At 43.4% G+C, this 27,426-nt stretch overlaps 1 protein-coding gene across 2 annotated transcripts in view; it reads left to right on the top strand.

Moving 5' to 3' along the window:
• The window catches only part of LOC119163280 (choline transporter-like protein 1), a 54,942-nt gene that overhangs the window by 17,806 nt on the left and 9,710 nt on the right, over nt 1-27,426 (top strand). For both annotated transcript variants that reach the window (XM_075873752.1, XM_037415239.2), the window contains exons 2-12: nt 3,828-3,941; nt 9,195-9,343; nt 12,052-12,108; nt 12,766-12,844; nt 14,607-14,670; nt 15,342-15,450; nt 19,619-19,742; nt 21,994-22,041; nt 23,732-23,803; nt 25,232-25,363; nt 26,107-26,213. In XM_075873752.1, the coding sequence (XP_075729867.1) occupies nt 3,828-3,941; nt 9,195-9,343; nt 12,052-12,108; nt 12,766-12,844; nt 14,607-14,670; nt 15,342-15,450; nt 19,619-19,742; nt 21,994-22,041; nt 23,732-23,803; nt 25,232-25,363; nt 26,107-26,213 (1,055 nt within the window). The remainder of the gene's footprint in view (nt 1-3,827; nt 3,942-9,194; nt 9,344-12,051; nt 12,109-12,765; nt 12,845-14,606; nt 14,671-15,341; nt 15,451-19,618; nt 19,743-21,993; nt 22,042-23,731; nt 23,804-25,231; nt 25,364-26,106; nt 26,214-27,426) is intronic.

Here is a 27,426-nt window from a genome sequence, read left to right as displayed (position 1 = left end):
TAGATAGATAGATGTCGAAACTGTTTCGCATTTACTTATCTCATGGCTCCTGGTCCTCAGTGCGAGTGGGCTGGACAACTAGGTCTCCCATCTCTCGGTTCATCAAAGAACGCCGCACAAAGCAACGGCGACTGGCGCCACTAGTAATGCAATTTATGGTTCGCTTAACGTGACAGAGGACATGCTCCAGTGAAGTTTTGCCAAGTCGTCAGTGAGACCAGTGGTCACTACGGATAGTGTATACTGCAACAGACCACAGACAGACTGTAGATAACGTTAGGTATATATAGATTAGACAACTGTTCTGCACAAGCCTTTCATGTTTGGTAATACAATTGTTCATTAAACAAAGATTGGTTTACTACATCGTTTCTTCACAACTGTTTTGATATGAATCCTTGACATTCGTAAAGGGATTGGGTGTACAAATGCATAGCCTCGTTTACAGTTTGTCGTTTCTTTTCTATGTACTCCGTCGATTGCTTGGTGTCGTTGTTTACTAGGTTAAAGTAGGTGTTCGCATTTTCCCGGGTTTCTGTACAATCATAACATTCGATAATAGATTTTCTGGCAATGAAATGTAGAAGCACATGTGAGAGGGCCGAAGTGCAAATCGTGCATGCTAAGTTCGCCCCCCTTATTATCGTAGCGCAGTTCATTTAGGACCTGCGCTTTCGGATGGCATTGTAGAAGTAAGAATGTATCGCACCACCTACACTTGTATTTTCATTTAGCCAAATGACTTTTGTTAATTGGTAGAAAGAGCTGTTCATTGTTGTTTTTGTTTTGTTTTGTGTTTAGCAGCTCTTTTATTTCTTTTTCAGGCATTTCGGCACTATAAACGTTGAGACAAAAGCCTAATATAAAATATTATAAAATGAAATTCCGTTAAAATCAGTCGTTCTGGCTCAAGTTGACTGCTAGGTAAATATGGTAATATATATATATATATATATATATATATATATATATATATATATATATATATATATATATATATATATATATATATATATATATATATATATATATATATATATATATATATATATATATATATATATATATATATATATATATATATATATATATATATAAGTCAAGTAGATCCTCCAAGAGAACGGTAACAACGGAAGTGTTTAATTCGACAGTTTCGGCCAGAGTCTGGCCTTCATCAGGAGTCATGGTACATTCTGTTTGCGCTCACATTTATAGTATTTTGGGTAAAAAATGAGAGGGAAGGAACGAAAAAAAACAGAAAGAAAGAAAGAGTTTGAAAAACGAGAGAGGAAAGGATATCCAGAAAGTTCCAGGTTCCACTGTGCTTCGCGAGTGGCGTCGTCAGTGTGTATTTTCTTAGTATTGCGTTCAGTGCAGTTTGGTGGCGGTCCCTTTATTGTAGACGGGGCCTGGCTAAGGTAAGGGCTTGCGTGTCGCGAAAAATGCTTTTTTTATTATTATTTTTTATTTTTTATTTTTTAAAGACCGTCACTAATTCGGCGTCGGGGACAGCGTTCCGAGGCTCCAGGAAGTCGGCGCGGGAGAAAATGTTTCTTAAGGCGCTGTCTGTCGTTTTGAATGCTATTTTGCTCTGCGAATCCGCGTTTGGGGGTTTTAATTGTGTATGGGGTGGCCCTTCTATATGTCGGGCTTTGTTGTCGAAATGCGGGAAGGGTTTCCAAACTGCGAGAAAGGACGTTTGAAGTGATTGCTATTTTGTACTGGGAAACCGCGTTCGGGGCGTTTAGTTGTGTATGTGGATGTCGGGCTTTGTTGCCAAAATCGGGGAAGGGTTGCCAAAAGGCGAGAAGGGGCGTTTGAAGTGATTGCATTTTGTTCTGGGAATCCACGTTCGGGGCTTTTAGTTGTGCATGCGGTGACCCTTCGACAAGTCGGGCTTACAACTATTGTTCGGTTATTCAGAGAAATAGAAATAGACGACAGTGGTTCACTGAAACACGCAAAGATATTTGTAGTTGTCCAGTCCTCGTCGCCGCCACAGTGCCGCGAAATCTTGAACTGTTATGATTACAATTATAAACTTACATATACACACATACACCCCCATACATATGCGCATATGCATAAGTACATATACACATATAAATGCATATGTATATATTATAGTGCTTTGATTGCTGCAAGTGTACCCGGACTTTCATTTATGCCTTTTTCGAGGGTGTTAAATCGGTGTATGAGGTATGATTCACGTTGTTCACGTTCCCGGTTTGATTTAAATCCTGTTTCTAAAAGTGTGACTGACAATTTGTCGAAGGAGTGGCCGGGAAGGTTAAGGTGTTTTGATAGAGGTAGATTCGGCGCTGATTTCGCGTGGGCTCTGTGATTATTGAAACGAATCCTAAAGGGTGTTTCCGTTTGTATATATATATATATATATATATATATATATATATATATATATATATATATATGAGCACAAGCTTACTGAGATAAGCACCAAATAATTGTCAAGAGAAGTACGAGAAACGAATTCAATGAGTGAGTTGAAAGAGCAGACGGTTTTAGTATGAGTAGCTAGGATCATCACGGCATCGGGCGTTTCAGATCTCAACCGCTTGTTTCTTTCTACGTGGCCTAGGATCCGTTTCGGCAGAGCTTCAAAACGATGTCAACCCGAGGAGTACGCCAGTGCACACCAACTCTGTCGTGGGAGTGCCGCAACCAGACACTCAAGCCGAGGAATAGGGTGGCCTCTAATTTAGGAACTGTTCTGACATCATTCGGTGCTACCAATCTTTGACTCGGTGAATCCAAAGCTTCAAACTCGTCGAACTGTTTTTAAGTACGGTGCGCTTTAGGTGGTCTTGCTCTGGTATGCTGTCGCAGGCTGCCATCGTCGTAAAGCCGCGTAACGCAGGCAGAAAGGCATGCAGCGTAGCCATTAGAGCATGCGCTCGCGCAAAGGAGAAGTCTTCTTTATCTTGTTCTTCGGGAGCTTAGATTATGATAGAGATAAGTACAGATAAAGATGAGACAAACCGTTTAAAAATTTGGACCCGTATCTGCTGATACACCACAAATGTCGTCAAAAGACGATAGTCTTACGTCTGGAGAAAGTGAGCAAATCGTTTATTTAAATTTCTGCGCAAGAAAATCGGTGAATGGTATACTGGAGGCGCTGCGTTAGAGTGCCTCGAACGTGCAGCAGAGGCGAGCGAGTGCATCAAGTCACGTCACACGTGAGACATGAGTGATATCTGGCAGTTATCCTGGAAAACATGGCGCGCACCGTGCGCGCACATCTCTGAAGTGATAAGGTGTAAAACGCAAGGCGGCGAATAGGTGCCACCTCCGTGTCGTCTTAGCAAAGCGTTGGAAACACTTGCCGTTTCGTGCGAGCGTTGCATGGCCAGCGCAGTGTTATAAAGGCTACGATCGTGAAAATTACCTATGTATGTCTTTTATAGTAAAGAACACACATACATAATATGGACGTGCTATTTTGGTGCCTCAGATATGTGCAATAATTGCTTTTTAATTGACAATCGCATAAGTATGAGTGCTGAACCTTGAGCTATATTGGTGTGCGCTGCGGATGGGGTCGGCTGTTTGGAGTATCGTTTGGTCACTTTGGGGTCGTTTAGGGTACCGTTATAAGTGGACAAACAGACAGGCAGACCAAATTTTTCGCGTCGAAGGTTTCTAAAAAAGACTATCGTCTTTAAAAACAAAACATAGAAAAAGAAAGCAGAAAATAAAGATGGCGACATAGAAAAACACAAAAGGCAACCCCGCTACGCTATGCCTTCGTCACGAGAACAAGCTGCCTTGATTTATTTTAGTACGGCGCATTCTACCTTTCGCAGTCGATACCGGAGACGGGGGAGGGAGAAGTGACGGACTTCCGAAAGCCTGACCAAGTCCGGGAATGCAAGGACGTCTTTTCGCTCATGGTCTTCTCCGTTTTCGCCGTGTACATGGTAAGTCCATCTTATAACGTCCACCTAACCTAACGTGCGTTATATCAAGACATTTTCGGCCTCTTCCACGTTACACAGCCGTAGATATCCCATGAGTTATTTTACAAGATGCCGAAGAAGGCTTTCACCTGGGCGCAGCACAAGTGGCCGAAATTAGGTGGTTTGCGAGTTTACAATACAGGCATTAATTTTTATGCTGTCTGTCCATATGACGACTGTTAGAAAACATGAGGACAATTTATTTTTCTTCACATTTCCTAAATCACTGGCAACTCTGAAGTTGGAACAACACAACAGTGCAAGGTGGCGGCGCGCGCACTTTCGTTTCCAGTGTGCGTATGTGCGCGTCACGGCCCCACATGTCCCACAAATTCAAAGGTTTTCAACTGTGAAAATGGGACAACGACCGCAAGAAGAGACGGCGACCCACAGAGCACAAAATATCAGCACTGGTTCATTTTTTGTGTGTGTCGTAGTGTCTTCCCTTAGTCATTCTCTTATTTACGCAATTTAACACTTTCGATCACGAACCAACTTGACCAATGGTCAGCCATTCTAGCAGTGGCTTCAAAGGCAGCGCTGCTTCTCGACGTGTGCTTTTACCCCGTAGGCAGCCCAGACAGAATAGAGAAGTATGTATGATATATACACTTGGCCGCGTATCTGCTTGCTTTGCCGCGGGTGTCGTCGCATTACGATAGTCATCTGCCGGCCGTTCTACGTGAGTCCTAGTTTCATCCATGGCCAGCCGTGATGCTGTTCTCCTACTATTTCCATCTTGCTGTCGTAGGCAGCATTATGTCGTTCATAGGGGGCTTTTTGGGGCATAGCGTTGCACTTCCGGCGCAGCGTAAGAAACACCCCGACAATGACGTCGTAGCGATGTATTTTCTAATAAAGCAACATACCATCCTATACTTACGTATTGATGTTGGGCCTTAGATATGCTTAATATTTGCTTTTTGATCGACAATGCTCTCAACTATGAACGCAGCCTCCAATTCAAGATGGCTGGGCGTATAGCAAATACTTCAACTTTGGCCGGGTGGATGAATCATGTGATAGACTGATAGGTCGAACGACAGACATGCCAGATCTTCCGCGTTCAAATATACCTATAGAAAGATTATCAATTTTAATATCGTCTTTAATACTTGATCATTCCACGCTAAATGACCCAACCACTGCGGCAACTATATCTCAACTGTTTCCAGGAAAAATCCTGCTGATTTCTTGCACTAAAAACAGGGAATCGCCACTATTACGGAACGAAAAAGTTCTCGGTCAGCAAAATGTCGAGTTCCCTAGTGAACGAAAAGTTCCAGGATGGTCGACAGTGACAGCACCTGTGAATGAGAAACAATCATAAGAGAGACTTGCTTGCCATTTTCAGGGCCGCTGGATAAAAAACACGTTTTTTTTTCTTTTATCCAGCGTTCATGCTATTTTCGCTCTTTAAGGGGATTCACCACAACAGACCTGTGTGGCAACGGGACTTAGTCGTGCCGAGTGAACTCTACTATGGAAACTAATAACATTATCGGTCTACGCTCCTGCGTGGTTTTCTAAAGTAAGGGCGGCTCCTTCCTCATTCTACTGAGTGTGATGAAGTAGGCAGATATGAGTAAGTACATCTGGTCTTGTAAACGCTTATGACCTTGAAGGGAGAGAGTCTTGGACAATACGAATGAAAGAAAGTTTACCGACAAATGCTGTGAAGAGATGGGGTTTCCAAAAGATGCACGGATGATTCGCGAAGAGGCATCTGGTATTCACTAAGGTTTTCTTTGAGAGACCGGTTTAAGGGATACGTGGTGAAACATGAGTACTGCAAATTAGCAAATGGAGAAACATACTGCATCGCAGGAGCCACTGAAGCGGTGCAATTGGCTACTTGTCTGACATCGTTCCGTACTACCAAGCGTTAACTCAGCGAACCAAAAGCTTTAAACTCGTAGAACCCCCCCCCCCCCCCCCCCCATGTCGCAACATCACAGCCGCAACCAGCAGCACAATATAACCGCTGTGAATTTCATGCTGCAGATGTGTCTGCCTGAACTACCCAAGGAAAGTAGCACCTTCGGTAATTTTATTAAAACACTTTTAGCTCAACTTTCCATGGTCTGCAGTCTACCCTCTGAACCAAATGAAGTTTTTTTTTATATTTTGTGTAATACTTTTCTTAATATGTCACTTGTATGTACATTTTCCAACATAAATATTTGCTGTAAACACGCGCGCACACATTTGGGGTGTTTAAGGTTTGAAAGTACTATTACTTATGACTATAAAATAACAATGATAAATTGTGCGGTAGACAAGAAGCCATCCAGGTCGGCCATATATCTGTCCAGCCCCGCAGCAGATTTACGTTCGTATGCACAAAGAGCTAATACGCTGACGGCTGCCTTCTTCGGCGAAAGCAAGATATACCGAATGCTGTCACACAGTTCTATTCCCGGTATTCACGCACCGCCTTGGTCGTACGGACATCCGTGTCGAAGCACCATTAGCGAATAAAGTTATCGATGCACTGAAGATAGCACGGTAGATGGCGGCTAGCTGCAGCTTCATTCGGCCGTGGCCGCGCTCGCAAGTTGTTCGATCGTTGCTGCGTCGGGTCGGACACGAAGCGGGAAAGAACATCGATCTCCGATAGTCGCGATTCCGGTCAACTCTGGCGTGTTGCGACACCCATCGGAGTTTGTAGGTCTGGCCGAAAGGAATTGACTTAGTCCCAGTTGAACACAGGCCTGGTGTTTGTTCATTTCGTTTACACCAAAAAACAAAAGGCAACGTCAATACAACCCGGAGAAGTCGAAAACGACAGTTTCACTCATGGAAGCCGCATTGACCCAACTTCGTTTACTAAGGGCGTACTAGTGAACCCGAAGTAGAGAATGCGTGGTCGCTATGGTTGTGTGGCCTAGTAACTTTGAATGCAACTTTTTTGCTCCTGAAGTTCATACTTGATCACGGTACCTGCCGCTGGGGCTGCATTTCGATGCAGCCGATATGGTGGAAGCTCGTGAACTTGGATTTGAGGGCACATTTAAAAAATTCATTCGAGCATGTAAAAGAACCCTGCTCCCCACCCCCTCCATGGGGAACGCTGCGCACGTCTACAACATCTACGTTATCCATCTTTGGCACCACCCACGTTCCCTGAAGATCCGGACAGCTACTGCTAACATGCGACCGGGTGTCCTCCTTGAACAACTGACATTCTGAAGAGGAGCTGCGTGATGTCTATTTCTACGTAGAGAACCCCTAAAGGTTCCTGGCTTATTTTTTTTTTACAGGGTGTTCTTGATTCACGAAAACTTCATGCGTTGCATTAGTAGTGACAAAATATTCAATGTTAAACTTTGCACTTAGTCGTCGCATTGCTGTAATGTTCTTTCTATCTCACTGAAAAGCCTTATTCTGGGCGTAAGGTTAAAGTTTGACGAAACTAAACACAAACCTAAAGACGAACCATAGGTGCAGCCTGAAATTAATGTAAACTCATTTACATTGCATGCTTTTTACGGGGAAAGCTCTCATGTGATCTGAACAACGGCCAATTTCGGTGACATAGCTGTCAGCCGCCGCTAGTGTCCGCAACAACTATAGCTCATAATGATAAGGAATATCCAGAACACAATGAAATTCAAGCCCAGGCCCACGCTGATCTTTGAATCTTCTTCGCAAGAAGACCATGTACAGGCAAATTATTGCATTCACAACTGCAGTGTAACGTATCGGAAAAGTTAAATAACAAGCACACCTCACATATTGTGAATTTCGTAACGAGTGTGTAGTTTAAATGATATCTGTCCGTTACAAAGGAATCAGCCCTAATACATTATCCTCAACAGCCAGAGCATCAACAAAGTAAACATAACGTTCTATAACCCATGGTGGCTACCTCGGTTCTCTGCAGAATGCTAAGTACAGGCATACTTTGTACTTTCCAACGCTTCGCGAAATTAAGATGAGTTAAAGCCAAGTGGTTACATTGCAACTGTACTTGCAGTAGTTACCCCGACTGATACAACGGTCTCTAGAAAGGCCGCTCGTCCAGCTTTCGCTGTCACTCTCTTGCTTGTTCAGCGCTGGCCGGTGGTTGTTTTTAGATGCGAAGAAGCTATTTGACTAACCTGTGTAACGCTGTCCGTCCATGTCTCCGTGCCAACGTGCCTCACCGCACTCCCCTCACCACAGTTGTTGGGGCGATGTCAAGTAGGTCGCACCTTCCTTCGCAGTGCGTGGTGACGTCACTCTCTCCCTCGCCTGCCATGCGCTCACCACGTATCACCTCTCTTATGCTTCACTCTCTCCACCACTCGCAACATTGGAGCGCACATTGAGTGAACACTCTTTCGGCTCGTTTATTTGCGATGGAGAGGACGCTGGAAAGCGAAGTTCCTTCGCCAGCTGAAACATACACCGAAGCGATTTGGCCTAGCCCGGTCGTCGCCGGCGTTGCGAGGGTTAGCACAGGCGATCGCGTTAGCGAATGGCGACGTCACGCTTACAACACCGATGAGGCGCGAGCCAGAGAAGCCGAATGCAAGCGTCAGCCGCGGTAAACCAACGACACCGAGGAGGCGCTAGTGAAAAACTGCGATCGTGTCCGTGCGCAACGCTGCTGCTTCGCCTCCCGTCAGGGTTTCCTTAATGAAGATGTCGTTCATTTTCTTCTTTAATTACTAACGCCTTTATATCTCTTTATAATGTTGCTTGTACTACCCGTAAAATGACTTCTCAGCAGCACTTTTATGCTTAAAAGTGAAGCAGACTTCGATGTGATTGATGTAAGCTTGGTTTTTGTAAGTTGGCTTTCACTCACTTGTACTATAGCAGTGAAGCCCACTCGTTATCTTGAAGCTATGTCGGTGGCCTTTACAACGTCGCCTAGTGTACAATTCTGAGGCCGCGTTGACCTCGACGTATGGCGGTAGACCCTGCACACTAGTTTGAAACTTGATGTGTGCTTTCACTACCTTGCCTTTGATACCAAACTGGCCTCTGTCATGCCCACTCTTGCGTCATTGCAAAACGGTCGCACTGGTCATCCACTGCGAAAGACCGCAACGACTCGTCACATTTTGACTGATTATGCACTGCTTGCAATCTCAAACATGCAAGTGCAAGTCTGTCCATGCGTGAGGTAGAGTCTGGTCGAGGCCATATTTATTAGCCACTTTATGACAGCATATGATAAATGATCATGATGGATGCTAGTGCGTCGTCTTTCTTTAATGGCAGGTCTGCGTCGCAATAGCCGCTGCTTCTCGCCGGGACTATGTGGGCCTGCTGCATTATGCGGACAGCTTTGGCAACCTCTGTGGCCTCGACAACCGGAACCGGAAACTCATCGGCGTGCCACTATCCGGTCAGGATATGCGTGAAAGAAAGTGAGTGGACAATGCTTGAACGAAATCGAACGAGCACGGTGCTTCTGAATGGCCTAGACAACCATGGCCCGAACTGCCTGTTGCTTCCCTTCCTGTTTTGTAGCCTCGTAAAGGATGCTCTAACTTCCCACTCTAGTTTTGTTACAGGAAGTGTTTAGGCAGTGGCGGATTCAGAAGAGAAGTGGTGGTGGCGATTGCACCCCCCCCAAAGTCTGTGTCAGCCCCCCCTCCCCTCACTTGAGGGCTTGTGTTTCACCTCCTTTAAACAATTAGGACAAATGAGTGAAACCACCACGAGCACCGATTAAGAGTATTTATGCTATGAGGGGGTTTTTCTGACAGTAAAAGCAAAAAGTCATGACCATGCATTCACCTTTTTCCTATGTCACTTCAGGTGACCACCCCTTCTCCCCCCCCCCCCCCCGCCTAACAAGTGGCCGGATCCGCCTCTAGATTCAGGAAGCTTTAAAAATAAGGCGTGAGACTTGAGATGCGTAACAATGCATAACAATGCAAGTTATCCTGCAGCATTCAAGCCACCGCCATAGCTTAGCGGTTAAGCTAGGTGTTACGGAAGCTCGAAGTGGGTGGTTTGATTTCAAGTCACGCGCAGTTCATATTTCTGCAGGGCAATACTTCAGAGCACCCGTCTACATAGGTACGCTTCAAATAACTCTTGACATTCCAGATTATTGTGCAATCCACCATAATCCCGCTCCTCATCATCGTGTCCGGGGTTTCGCACGTAATTTATCCGTGATATTTTATTAGGATTTAGTCTGAAATCTCCGGCTTTTTTTGTAAAAAATCCATTACATCCTACACGTCCTTTTCCTTGTCCTGTGTTCCACATATTTGACGTGCTACGTCATCAGCTACGTCTTACATGTTATGTGGAATTCAGTCCGTACTCATAAATTTCAATTATTCTTGCAGCAACACATTCATATTTCTTTGGCTTTGTCGACATATTTTTCGATATACATAAAAAATGAAACGACACTAAAATTAATTATGCATAGTCGCTTTCAACCCTGAATTCAACTACACATGTAATAAGGAAAGTGCCGTTCAGAGACCAGTTGAACGTGATAGTGGTATCGGCATTGTGGAGGTAGCCCGGAAGGACAAAAAAAGTGCTAAAAAAAACCTATTCTTCTTCTACAATGCGCCATTCACTTACATCATATGTTAGTTCATTTTTATCGATAATGATACCATGAAACAATGATAATTATACCTTGAAAACAATCAACTGTTGAAGGAAGGTTACCCAATTAGTTGACAAGCGAAAATTTGTTTAGAAAGCATAGAATTTGTGAACTGCAATATTTACACACTACATTATGACATTGTGAAGCATTTAGCAAAATGCATCGCAATTAAGCTACGTGTGCTGTTACCATTCAAGTGAGACGTCACTCTGGAATGTGCTACACTGAGGATAACATAGTGCCACGTAATGCAGCGTAAGCAGTGCGAGGCACCAGGTGTTTTGCCAAGTTAGTGCTCGCCATGCTTTGGAGTGCGCTTGAAGCTGACAAGCCTATAATACCGCATGTTTTCGTACGAGTATCCTATTCAAGTGACCTGATGTATACCTACGGCAATTGCTTTTTCGTATTTAAGACAACCTATTTATAATATCACAAATCAACTGCTCAATGCAATATTTTGACAATTATGGCACTTAATGAACAACGTTTCTACGAAAAAAAAAAGGTTGACTATATGCAACGTTATAAACTTTAATGTCTTCACGTTGTGAACAGTACATAAGGAGAAGAAACTTGCGAAATTAGTAATACGGACATAACGACCACCCAGGACAAGAAGTAATGCTAGGTAAAGCCATAGCTTATTGATGGAAACGTGAGCGTTTTCATTGATAGGTGGTGGTGAAGCATTTTCTCTCATAAAGAAACTCAACAGGCCATGTTCTACTTAGTTGAGCCACATATAAAGCTTGAAATGGCTCGAGAGATGGGCCTAACTCGACGACGCCATTTAGATGTCATAATCAGTAAGTTTCCACGGCGTTCCGCTATTGTTAAAATATTCGAATAAGGCACGTAATGCACTTTTTATCAATCAAACGCGTCTGATCTGTACTTTCGGGCTCGTCATGTCGACCCGGAGCCTACACCAGACGCACGAGAATCACCCTTAATTGGCTTGGGAAGGCCCTGCGTGAGGCTGCTATGCCGGGCGTGGTGCGGTTGTAAGGCCAGGCAATGCCTTCTAGCCCTCTCAATAACAGCAGTGTGTACGGGGTGATGTAATTAAGCAGTGCCTAAGAATATACACACAGCAGATGGAACGTGGAAAAGAGAAAACAAGCACAACCTCAAATAAATTTATTAAAAGAAGAAACTTGAAACATATAAACTAGAAACATGCAACAATGGTCCAAATATCAAAAGCATGCGATGCGAATGTCTGGTTGTAAATGTTATCAGGAAATGGTCGTTGATAGCACTTACATACTACTTCGTACGCATATTTGTGCTTTGTCGCAGGTTCTTTTCGCCTGTTGCATTCCATTATGCAACTATACCAACTTGACCAGCTATTCCTCTTTTAGTTGAAAGCCCTCACTCACGGTGTATCAGCTTTTAAATGTACATAAAACATTATTATTAATATCTGCAAATATGTGAACTTCCGGTGATTACTACCAATATTTCATTATCATGTTGCTTCAACAGGCTACTTGAGAAATCCGACTCCGTGTGGATGTGCGTGGAAAAGTGTGAAAAGGAAAGGTGAGTGCGACCTTGTGTACTTGTTATCCAGAAACGCGGCAATTACAAGATGACTGTACTGTACGACTGTAAAGACAACTGTAAAGACAAGGCAATGTGCTAAATTCATTTATTGTTATTCATGTCAAAGCCACGTGTGGTGAACCTTCAGTTATCCTCTTATGAAAATGACTGTTGATTTTCTATTGTCGGACTGTGATCGAATGGTTGGCTCTATTGATCATCATTGGTTCCGCAATGCTCAATGACCTGCTTCAATACTTCGTTGATAATATTTCTGCTGAGCGATTTGCGATAAGCATGTTATCGACTTATTTCTATTGAAATACTATTCAGGAAGTATTTCGTAAACAATATTTCTGTTGAGCACATTGCAATAAAAATTTTTTTTCGAGGACAGAAAAAAATATTTGAAAGACTAGAAAGACGAGGACTAAAAAAAAATTTAAAGACACAGCGCTACTGATCAGTAGCGCTATGTCTTCATGTCTAGTTTCTGTCTTCGTGTTTTAGTGCGCTAAGCGCTATTTCTTTATGTCTATTTTCTGTGTTCGTGCTTTTGTGTGCCAAACATAAGAATAAGTAGTGCCAACTATACAGCCCAACAGTTGGTTATACTAGCCGCTAAGCGGTCACGACCCTTTTTCTAACACGCAGTGTTGGACTACTGCCTTACGTTTGCCCGGCGCAAGCAGCTGAAATGCGTCAACTCGTACTCAGGGAAAAAGACGCGAAGGTGAGCGAAGCGTCCGTGCAACAGTTTTGAACAGCTTTTAGTAAAAGATTATCTACAGTGAGAATGTAACAGGCAAGCCGTTTTTTAGGGACGAAGCTCTTTAGGGTCATGCCACCTGTTCGTTCGCATGACACGCTATGGATATCCATATGGATATATGGCTATCCATGTGGACATCCAAATCCGTATGGATATTCGTATGGATATTCATATAGATATCCGTATGAATATTCATTTATATAAATATCCATAATATTATTGATACGTGTATAGAACAATTCTGTCACAATTCCACGACGCTCCAACTTCTGTACATCTAGAAGTCTCCAGAACTTACGACCGCGTTCGACGACGAGTATTCTGGAAGGGTCTCTACCGCTCCGTTCACCGTTACGTCGCATCTTGCGACCTCTGCCAGGGCCGAAAGAAGCCTACTACTCCCCCAGCCGGTCTTGTTCAACCTATTGAAGTTCCCGCCGAGCCGTTTTATAGAGTGTGGTTGCACTTGCTAGGTCTCTTTCCTACTTCTACAACTGGAAATAAATCGATTGCAGTGGCCACAGATTATTCCACACGGTATGCGATCACTAGAACGCTACCAACCAGCTGCGCAACAGACGTTGCCGACTTCCTGCTCTACGACATTATTCTGCGGCATGGCGCTCCATCTCACCTGCTCTCAGACCATGGTCGCTACTTTCTATCTCGTGTGGTTGATGATCTACTCTGATCTTGTGCTTCCCGTCACAACTTCACCACATCTTACCACCCTCTGACTAACGGCCTTACGGAGCACTTAAACCACACATTGACAGGCATGCTCTCCATGTACGTATCTACCGACTACACTGATTGGACATCGAAGGTGATGAACGGCTCTGCCGTTCGTCACCTTCGCCTATAACTCGTCGCGTCATGAAACAGCGGGCTACTCCCCAATTTATCTGCTCTTCGGACGTCATCCCCTACTGCCCTTCGACACACTGCTTTCATCAGAGCACCCATCCTCGATTTCGTACGCTCAGGAAGCCATCACCCGTGCCCTCATGGCACGCGTGGTAGCCTCCGCTTGGTTATCGTCGTCGCAAACAGCACAGGAGTCTCTTTACGACCGTCGACATATGGATGCCGTTTTTTCTGCGGGATCTCTTGTTCTCCTGTGGCTCAGATCTCGACGTGTCGGCCTCTGCGAGAAACTACTATCGTGATACGCTGGCCCCTACCGAGTCCTTCGTCAGGTCACACCTGTGACCTACGAGATTGCCGCTACCACAAACTCATCGGCTGCTGCACCCAGAACGGAAGAAGTTCACGTTTCTTGTCTCAAGCCCTACAACGCGGTCTCGCTCATTTAACAGGCATCGACAGAGTGCCTTACCGGCTGGGGGGATGATACGTGTATGGAACTGTCGCTCCGGCACAGCTAAATGGCCCCCGAAAGAAGGAAGACGTCAACGTGGTTATTGTGGGTTGGACTCTCGAGCTTCCCTTGTTGGCTTGCATGACTGTGCGCTCTTTAAGCCGTTAGCAAGACCCGCTCTCGGTGAATAAATCTTCCCTCTAACAATATCTCTATGGACATGTCAACAGCATGTACACATTGTGAATAATAAAGAACTTCGTATATACTGTACACGCTTATCCTCACGTCTTTGCATATTCGAGTGGGCAATGTATCGGTGTTAGTGATCCCCGGAGCTTCGCTCACTAGCTTTCATTCCATTCGTGGATATGCTCTGATGTTTTTTCTGTGTGTTTCCAGATTCTTGCTGGCGATCTACTTTGGCAAATGGACGGAATGTGCTACGTGGTGCTAATAGGAATAGGTAAGGTATTATGGTTACTGTCTGTGGCGAGTGGAATTGTGCAAGAATTTTCTGCATTTTTTTCAAAAACCCAACAACTGAACGGGAAACTACGCATTGTGATAACATAGTACTTGCGAAAATTATGGCGTGGTGAATACTAGTACGATTTCTGCTGCACGTGCTCTACATGTGTTTCGGGCACGGTTTTCCGATTCGGCCACGACATTTCTTTCGACGAAACCAGTGAAACAAAGCGTAACCTTGAAGATGATCATAGTTATAGCGTGAGAACAAAACGATGACACAGAGACAAGAAGGACACGAAAGACACTGAAGTCCTTCTTGTCTCTGTGTTGTCGTTTTGTTCTCGTGCTATAACTATCGTCATGCCATACCAAGTAGCCCAAGCTGCCACATTTCTAAGTAACCTTGAACTTTAAATGTTCATATCAAAGTCTAAAAAACACATTTCATGAACTTGAATTCGATCGCTTATCTAAGAACATTTATGAACTTGAATGCGACTACCATCGGTGCACTACACGTGGCTTCAAGGCTAGTTATGGCTCATTTAATTAGTCGTGAAGCTTGAAGAAATGCGTATAACCCCAATGCGTTTGGTGTGCTCGTACAGACATCACGCATTCAGTTTGCTCTGAGCATCCGTGCACTCGTTTTGTTGACCGCAGGCATTACAGTCGTCTGGATGCTTTGCCTTCGGTTCTGGATCAGCATCTTCTCTTGGCTAGTCATGATGGCATCAGCTCTTAGCACGCTGGCATTCACAATAACACTCTGGTGAGAGCACCTGTTATGTTATAAATATAACTTGGTTTTCATGCCAAGAAGTGCGCATTCAGTACGATAATCATTCGGTGAACGCATAGTCACTATTTCATTTACTTCTGTGTGATAATTCTATGGTACAGATGTAAATAGGAGAAGCAATCTTATCAGGAGTATGTTTGATCTCTTGTGTATATGAGTCATTTCCTGCCACCTGTCCCAACCATGGTGGTCGGCTGCTTATTATTCCTTTAGGGAAGGGGCATCTAAATATAGTTAACGCGATAGCGTAGATTAAATAGTTTCGCAAAGATTCCAGCGTCGGCGTTTGAGTCGTTGTCGGCGGGAACGTCGTGGTTGTGAGCGAAAAATTATCTTGTCCACTACCGAAATATTGAGCAATGATGCAAATAAAATAAATATTAAAACTGTCTGATTAGAAGTCACGATCAAACCCAAGCCGTCTGCATGACAAGCAGGTATTTTGCCACAGAGCAACAACACTTGTTAAAACTGCTTCGAAAGACAAAAAACACTATATGAATTTGAAGTAGCAGAAGGAATCTTTCTTACGCATCATATATTGCATGTCAAAAGCCTGGAATCACGCCAGGCATAAAAGATGTGTATTGAGCAAAGAGCGGGCGTTTCAAAGACCCAGCCATCACAAAGCACCTAGACATATAATCATCTACAATGGCAGAAACATAAACAAAACGCACAGCCACCTAGGTTCACGTGTTACCCCGTAGAAGCATAGTGGGCCTATCACTGATTCACACAAGGAATAACTATGGCGTATTGATAACTTAACCTGACACTTAACAACTGTGCTTGTATTAGGCATTCCATGATACCTTGAAACGATCAATGCTACGCGGGCAGTTTCCTCATGGTACGGTTGATGCATTCATGGAGAACCGAACCAAAGTAGCAGTTCAGAAGGCAATGCGTAAGAGTCCTGATTGCGCTATCGCGATCTGTACTTGAAGGTGAAGTTCAAGCGCCCTCCAAATTTTTAATGCGAATGCATTCCTTAGTCGGACTACGTCAGGCATCCGGCGTTTTCCGCAGCGTCCGCGGCGATGTCCGCGCAGCAGGTGTTGTCTCTCCGCTCTCACTTTCTCTCCCATAGCAACAGCTGCGGGCGCGCGCACTTACCCTCGCCCCTAGCAACCGGAGCATGTGGTGCGAGAGAGTGTAGGAGACGGTAGGTGAAGTGCTTCGCTGCTCCTCCTCTCGCTGTTCGCTCTCTCGCCTCCCTGCACCCCACTTTCCCGTCCACTCATGCCTGACCCTCGACCGTTCGCTGGCTGGGCGCCCCTCAAGAACATCCGGTAATGTGTGCTCGAGACGCCGCTGTGAAACGCTAACGCCAAGCTGAGAACGCACACGCCCTATTCTGTTGTTCCCTCGCTCCTCTCTCTCGACAAATCGCTGTCTGGGAGCCTCTCAAAGCGATCTGAGAAGTCAGTGAAGGCGAATATCTGGCGGCAACGGTACCCTATCACGGCGCAAAAAATGCCTTCCAATTTCCTCTCAATTCCCTTCGGAGAGGTGAGGGGATTTTTTTCCCTCACGTTTTACTTTCCGAGAGTATTGTGAAAGGAAACAATAATTTTTTTGCACGTGAGGGCCACATGAGCTTAAGAAAATGGTGGAAAGCGTGGTACGATATACGAATTGTATTCTTTCGTGCGTTCATTAGGGAAATGCTTTTTCACATCGTTGGCTGAAGATTTCACATTCATTACAAAAGCGTATTACAAAGTTTTCCCACGTTTGCGAAGCGCTAGACCCACCATAAGGTTGTGGAAATCGTAGCACTTTTTGAGAGCTTCTCATCAGAAGTAGGCATGGTAGAAAGCACGAAAATGTTTTGTTGTAAGTGTGTATACAATCTACTAAGTTTAAAGTCTTGACTTAGGAGAAGGGAGAGCTTGTTGAGTCGTTTTTTTTTTTCATTTAACCATGAGCTGTGCAACAACCGAATGCATGAGAAAAACACACAAGACTGGGACCACACGTGTTTTTCATCGTTCGTTACGTTTTAGTACGGGGGATCTCCACACTAAACTCGAGCGTTTGCACTTTTGCTGTGTGTATCATCTGAAATAAATGCCTAAGTTTGGCAAACACACTATTGTAGCTCATGTTTATACTTTGATGAAAAACTTAGCAGGCCCTTCGGAAAATACCCAGGGGTACGCGTAATTGAGAAGCATACCCACTTGTGGCGTGGAAATGGTTATCGAATTTGTTTTTATAGTGAAAGTCGAACGAACATTTATTACCAGGAGGGCAATTTTTCGGGGTGCATATTATTAATCCATGGTTTACTTTTGTATATCACACATAAAAGCGTTAAAAATATTGTTACAAATCTAGTAATAGGCTTAGGTTCCACGCATGCGCACAGTAATGAACGAATATCTGTTTATATTGCGGACACTCTGGTACTTAAACTAGTGATCTTGTCAGTGACACGCAGTCAAGTTTTGTGATGCTAACATCTGCGAAGAAGTTTGCTTAAATCAGCCTAAACTTAGAGTGAATTGAGGTGTGGCCCTTGCATGAACACGAAAACCTCTAATATAAAAACGAGCATATTTACGCTTCTGCTAACTCGCGCCAAGAGAGTCTGCCCCTTTCAGCTAACAAGGATGTCAAGCAAAAGTTTTTGTGAATTCCCGAAGATTTAATTCTGAGACTAGGTGCGGCTACTCTAACGTGTCATATCTTGTGATCGTAATCACGTGGTCATAAGTACGCTGTGTGGCGTTGCCTTGCCTATCTTGTCTTCTGTACCTTGGTTTCAGGTACATATTTCTTCCCGTGTTGTATATGCGCTCTTCTTAGAGACACTAAAATGATTGGGCGACTTTACGTTATGGCAAGTCAAAGCAAAAAGGTATCATCTTGGTGGCTTCGATACAATGAAAAGTAAGCAGTTCATGTGTAATTACTTGATTAAACATCTCTAAGACGAAACTTTATCGAAAAAAAACAAATTGTGGGCATGTTGAAAGCCACCTTCCACTATTATAGTGGATTAATGTAGTGGGCGTGTACTGGAAAAATATCCACCATGGCACATGGTGTATGGCGGCATATGGTGGATGCTGGAGTGCCGGTAAAGCTGGAGTGTGAAACGGCGTCAGAACCACCATGACGAGGTGCCACAAAAAATAAAAAATATTTGTAAAAAATTATCAAAAAGCACCCGTTAAAAAGAAAAAAGAAGACGCTACTAGGCAGATTCTAACGTGCAACCTGCGCATTATTAACTGAACGCATCACCTGCTGCGCCATCTCGACATGACGAACGCGACCTGTTAAATAGCCAGTTAACATACGAACTGACCGTACAACTTCAGTTTTGTTTGTACCTGCTACTGATCTGTTGCACATATCTATTGTACAGATCTGCACCTGCTACTAAAGTCTGCACATTTACTTAACACGAACAACTGCTCCCTGTACCGACTTCCACTGCGATAATGGCACCAGCGCTGTGTTTTTTTTTAATTCACAGCCACACGAAAAAAAAATTGAGTATATTAGGGAGCAGGTACAGTTTACCGGTGGTTACTGTCAAGTTTAATATACGTTTCTCGCTCGTTCCAAAGGGCGATATCTGCTCAGGCTTTATGACGCCTCAAGGCTCAATCGATAGATACGAAGTGCGGATAATACTTGCACGGGCTCGGTCAGTAAGCCTAACCTTTGGTGGAAATCGGGATGGCAGGACATGTAGCGCACAGATCCCAGCTTGGTACGCTATATATATTCGCCATCCATCATCTGCTTACTGCTTCCCAGCATTATCGCAATGATGGGCATAGCCTCCAATGATTGCCCACTATCTAACCGCTACTTCCCACCACCGTTTTCACTCTACCCATCTTCTGTACACAATGCCACCCGATATATCCTGGCATATCCACCATAATTGCCACTATACCCACTATTATTTCCACTAAGCCCACCGGGCTTTCCAGTATCCACCATGGTAGTTTTTTCGGTAAGGAAGACCATAAAGAACTAATTATTTTTAACGGTAGCGTCTGTTGTTGCAAGCAATAGACTATCACTGCTTCTAGTTTTCTTCGTAGGGCTCAGCAACCCCTGGTAATGTTCTAAGATTCGTCGAATGATCATGATCAATGTTCACTTTCAGGCTTGCTTGGGGAAAAGACATCACTTTATACGAGCATCCGCCAACGGACGTGATAGAATCATCCAAACACGACGAACGCAGTAGCCTATGGGTCCTGGTGCTACTGTTGTTGACAATACTCACGGTAGGTGCTATATTTAATGTGTTTAGAATCTGTCATAACTGGCCTAAAAGAAAGAAGAGGAAGGAAATGCAGGAAGGTGTTCTGCCCTATGCTGGGGCAATGGCATCAAAGAGTGAGAAAATAAAGAAACAGTAAGAGAGAGAGAAACAACATTTATTTACGCATGCAGCGTGCGGGAAGTCACCGGCCACGCAGGGCGCGGGTGTTCCCTATCTGAAGACTATGGCTAATAGAGTCCTATATTCCCAGGGCCTAGATCTTGAGGACGTTGTGCTCCGGCTAGGCGTTGGATACTCGGGCTCCTCCACTACCGTTGTCCGGGGCGTGGGCTCCCTTTCTCCTCTGTTTTGCCAGGGCCTCCTCAAGCCGCTGGATGGCCCTTCTTTGAGTCTTCGGCGCGTATCCATGCTCCCACTTCTTCGGGATACGTGGCGTCCTGGCCCTGCCCGTTCCCATTGTTCACAGCACTGTTACACCCACCCCACAGGATGTGGCGGAGGGTGGCTAGCACGAAGAGAACATGTAACATGCATGCAACAACCTTCAGGTTGTTGGCGATGTTCACGCAGACGATCCTTAATGCAAGGGCCTGTGTGCCCGTTATAGGCGCTCCATCAAGTTGTGGGGTTCTCGTATATTGCTTCACAGCGGCAAGCGACGGGGTTCTTCACGTGCTTTTTCACACACCGCTTGCTCCCAAAAAACTACGTCCCTTGCTGGCGCGAAGTTGTACGCGAGAAGCCAACAACCTGATGAATCGCCTATATCGGGCAGGACAGGCCGTCGCTTCAACGACCGCCGGCGCGCACACGCCAACAGCCTCAATGCAGGAAGCGGCAGCAATTTTGGCCATGGGCAATGTCATACTTCCTTTATTAACCTTCGATTCAGTTGATTAGCGTTATTATTAGCTTCTTTGCATAGAACCACGGGCTCTTGTGTTTCACGGCAACCATCACGTTTAGAGCCACTATAGTAAAGCAGTGAATTGGCATGTTTGGTAAATTGTACTTTGAGACCGTTTATGTCCATAATTTTATAATGATAGGTGTCGACTAGCAGAAAAAGAAATCAAGATAAGAATCTCATTTTCAAATTTCGCCCCGATATCCCCATGCCTCATGTTATGGATTTCAAAGTTTACTTTTTGAAGTTTGGTGACATCGACTTGTTGGAAAATTGTTGGAAACTTGGTAAGTTTGTTCTCTGGTCCGCTCAGACGACAATGTACTTCATTTTTTAGGGAATTTCGTAGGAACTGCGTAGCCCGTAGAGTACACGCTGTCGATATGCATAACTCCACGGCTTCATGTGTGGTAAATCAAGGTCAGGTCGGCAACCGCGATTTATTTTAGCGTGTTTTCTCGCTTATCAAGCGCCTTCTGGCGGCAAAGCGAGGTGATTTCGAAATTGAGAAAAATTGACTAACTAATACGGGAAAAATCGCTCTTCTTTTTTGTGTCCCTTTAAGAAAGGGAGAAGATAATCACAGAGAAGCAAACGTTGACCACGCCAGAGAGGCCAGCGGCAGCGGCAACCAGAAATCGTGAAGGAAATTGGGAGGAATCGTGAGAGGAGTCACGGGAAAGAGAGTGTGATGGCATACAACAAGTGCTACTCACTCCCTGCGGACACCTGCGAATCGCACCACTCGGCCTTCCATATAGGTGCTGGAAAGTCCACTTCCCTTGGGAAAAGCCGAGCGCTTTTGAGCGAAAGTCCATGCCATGGAACGTTTTCACGTGGCTCGATGTTTGGTGCGTCAAATGCTGCGTCTATTTTTGCGTAATGTATTCCGAGATTTTCTCATTCATTGGCATAAAATAACTATCGTGTTCAGAATTAGTTCCATATAATAGACAATTCAGTTGTCTTAAGTGTGGTATAGTCGGATTTGGCTATACAAGCACGGAGTAGCGAACACGTGACAGCTTTTGCAACTTCGTGTGTTCTTTTAGATTTGTATTTTTAATGTTTCCGCAGGTTTTCATCATTTCATCAGCATTTGTACGAATACAAGTTTTCAACTATAGCTCACCGTTCTAGATTATTTGACAGAAAGTAAGTAATGTAAGTTGAGATGACGTAGTTTTACTCCGTATTAAATCTATTATTAAACAAATTCACTCAGGCGACATCCTACGTGTCCACATTTTGTGAAAATGCTGTGTGTACATCCATATTTATCAGTTTTTTTTTTCGTAGCACAATGTAAATGAGGCGACGGTGTAAAACTGATTTTCTTTTGCAGGTCCTCATACTCCTCATGATTGCGGTTGTCGTCAAAAAAGTTACACAGGTGCGACATTTTTACATGTGACGCGAGTTCCAATTGGTGTCAACTTGAGGCTTTGGATTACTCTACGTCAGTGCCAAAGTTTTAAAAATCCGCAGTAACGTAGATTTTCTTTTTATTTTATGTCGTTCAGTGCACCTATCAACAGAAATATGATATGAAGTGCACCAGGCATCGTGAAGTGTTTTCCTAATATTCACAGTTATCAGTGTTGATGTGCGTGTGCTTTTCTCACGGTTCGTTATAATTTGTAGTGTATACACTGTCTATACAAGCTTTAGTCATGCTTGAATTAGGACGCCAAAATAAATTTCACCCCATTCATTGAAACCACCTTTTCAGAAGAGTGAAAGAAAAGCTCTTCAGGCAAGAGCTATTGTAAAGAAAGCTTTGAAATAGCCGGCCAAGGTACAAACTGTATAATGTTAATAGGCTATAAAATATTGGTGAAAGTTAGTCTCCGAAAAAGCAAATAGTAATAATATTGTGTAAACTACCATGCCAGTTACGAACGGTAAGTGTCCCGAGTGAACAGCAAAACATATATAATATATTAAAGCCAAGAAAAATCTTTTTTTTTCTTTCGTATTGCTGCGTACCGAAATTTCGGCATCACGGTCAACAAGAATAAAAGAGGACAAACGATAAATTGGCACGAGCTGTTCTTGTAGGCAACGCTGTTTACCCAACCAGTTACAAATACATACATGCGTATTCCTTCAAGTCCGTGTCTTTCGAGTCTGCGCGTTACCCATCATAAAATGATCTTCAGTGCACGGTATCGAACGAGGAAAATTATGATGTAGCTTGCTCGACCTCTCTGAAGGAGTTGGTATTTGGGAGGTCATAGCCGAAACGCTAAGATTTCTAGCATCCCCACTCGTCCTTTGATTGATGTGCTTTCATGAACCGTAGATTGCGCAAATATTCACACGCCATGAACTCACTCAGCTTTCGCTCCATTACCTCCAACTTCGTTAGGCTGAACAAGTACGCCTTTATTTGCTAGAAAGTCACCGAATATTTATACTATATACCTGTTCATTTATGGATAGCATAATTCAGACAGGTTCTGTACGCTCCTACTGCAATAGATAGAATGATGCCTTGAGTGGTGATAAAGATTCCTGGTTTTTATATTCATCCCAAACATCCGTAATTTTTCAGTAAATAGTAAACACAAACGTGTTGTCAAACTTTGCAACTTATGTCCGATTAGGCGAGCTATAGCTTCATCACTTTCACCAATTCTTACAGGCCTAACAAAAATGCTGAGATAGTATATCACCTGCAAGTTTTTGTCATAATGCACAGCTGCTCCAAGCAAGTCTCTAAAGTTAAGAAAAGATCTGAGCGACAAAACGCAGAAATCGGGGAAATATGAAGAACTACTGTTGGCATTTTTGTGTCAACTTAACTACGCTATGAACTACGCCATTTGTCAGTGACTGCCCCTGTGTTCATTACGTAGCCAAGTGAAGGTGTGCAAGCGTCGTGTGGGAAAAAGTCGAATCTTCTGTATGCAGTTGCACAATATTCCTTTTTTGAGCTATGCTTAAGTACCTAAAAATATGACATGTGTAACGTGCCACCTCAAGTAGACATAATCACCTTTAATAGCATTGTGAAAATTCTTTAGTTATTCTATTAATCAAAAGTGTGGCCAGTTACATTGGTTCACCTTGCTTTGCAGGTATTTGGTGTGTTACAAGAAGCGGCAAGAGCCCTAGGTGACGTTCCATCAGTTTTCGGCCAAGCTGTAATGGTGAGACATTTTTATCACGCGCGCTCGTCACGTCATTTTAGCTTTCATGGAAAACATGGCCACATCGGCACGCCACAAAAATACAGAAATAAATACTTCGCTTTCTCAGTGGTTTGTTTTATGGCAGTGATAAGTTCATGCAGTCGTGCGATGATGTTTTTTATCTCTGATAGCAGTGCTGTAACCATATAAAATGCAATTGAGGGTAATAAATCACTAAAAAAAAACAATCGACGAAGAACAGTTGTTGTGATTACAACTATCAAAGGACGTTTTAGACTAGTATGCAGTGTGATCTAACAAACTATTACAAAATTCTGAAAAATGCGTCACAATGGTCTAAAGGACTTTCTGATCTACTTGATGGAAGTTCAGTCTTAAGACAATTGATAAAGGCTAAAGCCAGCTAAAATCCACAAACAGCTGAATGTAGTGCTGGCTTTAGCGAACGATACCTTTAAGCACGATCAGTTCGTGAACATGGTAGGTCACTGGAGCCAACCTTTTGACAAGCGGAATTTTCTCTCTGATAAAGCGTTAGTGTTTCCCGAACTTTTGCTTTTTATTAACATCAAGTACTATGCTACACCGACAAGCTGACATTAGCACTGTCATCAATTTTGCATTGCTTATTGCGCTCTCAAAGTATGCTAATTTTGTTGATAATTTAAGTCTAGCGAATCACAATTTAATAATGGACATTGACAGAATATATTATGCGCCACATTTCAAACAATATTGTGATAGCGTGATAAAAATGAATGGGATTAATTATTTTACGTGTAATCTGTCAATCATACTTATCATATCATGGTTTTTGTACGCAAAGCTGCTCCAACAACATATTTATTATTTTTAGGTGAATAATTGTCATCGTTGCTTTTTTTCACCACCGTAGAATCGCTGTGACCACGAAGGGAAACTATTTCTTGCACCTAACACCGCAACGCCTTAGCTGTTTATACAACAACAGGTGCACATCACAGAGATTCTTACTCAAGGTGGAGAAAAACAAGACTCTGAAAGCGAATTTTGAAAGTTGGCTGCACGGCAGTGATAATCAAAGCTATATCTATAAACTTTGCAAGGTAGCTCAGACATAGCCTACACCCAAGTTGCAACGGCCGAGGCTCAAGGTTAGCTTCGAATCGTGTTAAATGTTCCTTTTACTTTATCTTTTAGGTTTTCTACATATGTATATTTTGTTGAAATACGCTATCTTCGTATCATTCCAATTACACACAAAAATGTACATAAAAATTCCCTCAAGAAAGGTACACAAAATTTAAAAAAAGTTATTTTGAAAATAAGGCACAAACAACATAGGGTATACACCAACACTTCCTGTCAACGTGTAAAAAAAAAGAACATAGAGTAATCTTTCGTCTTCTTGTGGCGTTTGATGACCATTCTTTATATGCAACACAGGCGGCCTTGGTGATTGTGGTGATCGCCGGGTTCTGGCTTCTCGGTCTGGTCGCCATGCTTTCGGTTGTGCATCCGTTTATAGATGACGCTAAGCAGCGTACCGTAGGCTTTGATACGGACAATTTTTTTCTGGTAAGTTGCACGTTATATGCTTTGCACGCAACTTCCTTTTGCACAACTTCCGTATGGTGTGTCTGCAGTATGGTTCCTAAATCTCCTAGCCTTACTGCGTATAACGGCTTGATGGGTTGCTATCGCATTCATTGTTTCAGCCTTGTACTGAAACTGTGACTTTTTTGTGCAACCTTTTATAGGTATTGTCGATCATAACAAATGAAATTTCGGGGCACTTGAGTATTGCGGTGAGGGGGTTCGACTATATGTTACAGTTGGTGATGAAAACCATGATTTAGGAATGTTACAGATTCATATGTTTTCATTAAAACTCTCTTTTATTTTTGAGCCACATTTATTAGTTAGGGCTACGCAATCAAACTCATACAACGTATTCGCCGGCAACTGCGTCCGTCACGAGATATCCCTATGCGTGTTTCTTCGGGACAAAAGGCAAATTACATTAGCGGTGACGTGTGCTCGCTGAAAAATTGTACTAATTCTGCTAGGCAGATGAAGTTTATTAGAGTAAAACCATTCCATAGCTGATCAAGTATGTCATCAAGCAACTTGTGAGCGAATGGGCCGCACTTTATTTCTCTTTAGCTACCACTAGCATGACTAGCGAAAAGGCCATGTGAGTATTTGAGGTGTGCAATGGCTGAGGTGTGCAACGGCGTACGCGTATCGCATGATGGAGCATCGTTATGGACATTCTTATCTAATGAGTTTTCTTTTTTTCAATTCTGTCTTTGAGGCAGACCATGTGCCCACCCTATGTAATTTTCTTCCTGTGGTTGGCCAACATTGTCCTCAGCTGCCAGCACTTCGTCGTGGCTAGCGCCATCGCTACCTGGTACTTCACCAAGTGAGTGAACCATGGAATATTTTTTTTTTCATTCGGGGCCTCATCGACGTACATCAGCATAAGAGGCCACCGCAAGCTGTTAAATCAGGCACCACTGCTTAGAAAGTCGATTGGAAATGTAATTGCGTAACGCTTGAAAAGCAGTTTCGTGTCCAGCTATGCAGCAGGGAGGGCGACTGTATAGTACGGAAGTGTGAGCGTTCCGCAGCGTGCTATAGCGCTGCCATCGGCGTGTGACCCCGTGTGTTCAGGCGTACATTGTGCCGCACACGTACGATCCTCCAAATATACAGCCGTCTCTCCTTCCGTGAAGCAAACAATGGGTATCGGAACTGCCCCCTTTTGTGAGAGGACTTACGATGCGTCTTTTCTTTCGTACTTTAACTTGAACTTTATTTTCGCATCTCTACACGGTATACAGATAACAGGAACACTCACAAAAAACTCTAACGGCTTGACGAGTTCTGTGTTTCTTTTACTTTGGCAGAGAAACATATGTTATTCTAGCCAGAGATAAGTCTTGCTCAGCGCATGCTGTTGGAATGCTCAATAGACAACAGCTAATTGAACCTCGCAATAGAGATTTAATAAGTTTGAATGGTAATTAGCCTATATTTCGCACTAAAGCATACTACCCCGCTTCATCTAAGAAGCGCATTGGTCTTGAGGTGACGGCAAACTGGTCGAATAAAAGTGTCGTTTCATGACATTTTGGTTTTAACAGCTGATGAATTTGCAAATGCGAACAATGTATCACACGTGACAAGCGCAAATTGCTCATAAAGTGTGCTTCAAGAAGCTTTGTGTGTAGACTATACTATCTAAACGTATTTTGTGTATTATAACATAGGTTCGAGCTACATCTGGGCTTTCTCAAAACATTATTAGTTTATAAGTACAGTAACGGACACCTCTCGAGTCCCTAGGTTAAATTAATGCGGAGGGCAACTTGTTTCTTCGTCCTCATTTTAATGCAATAATTGCTGACTATGGTTGCACGCTGCAAATACTGTTCCCGGTGGCTTCATTGGCATTATTGTTTGTTTACAACCTGAGGTTGTGTCTAACAGTGAAACGAGCCACTGCATGCATTTTTCTTTATTGTTTGAGAAAAGTTTAGAAATGCTTTTCTATGAGCAGTAAGATATAAAAGCCGCACCGACGTCAGTGGAAAATGTGATGATGAATAATGAAAAAATTCACAGCATATCCA

This window comes from Rhipicephalus microplus, chromosome 9, assembly GCF_043290135.1.
Source record: "Rhipicephalus microplus isolate Deutch F79 chromosome 9, USDA_Rmic, whole genome shotgun sequence".
Classification (NCBI taxonomy): Eukaryota; Metazoa; Arthropoda; class Arachnida; order Ixodida; family Ixodidae; genus Rhipicephalus; species Rhipicephalus microplus.
The sequence above is the reverse complement of the archived record's forward strand: the minus strand, read 5'-3'. Positions and strand labels throughout refer to the sequence as shown.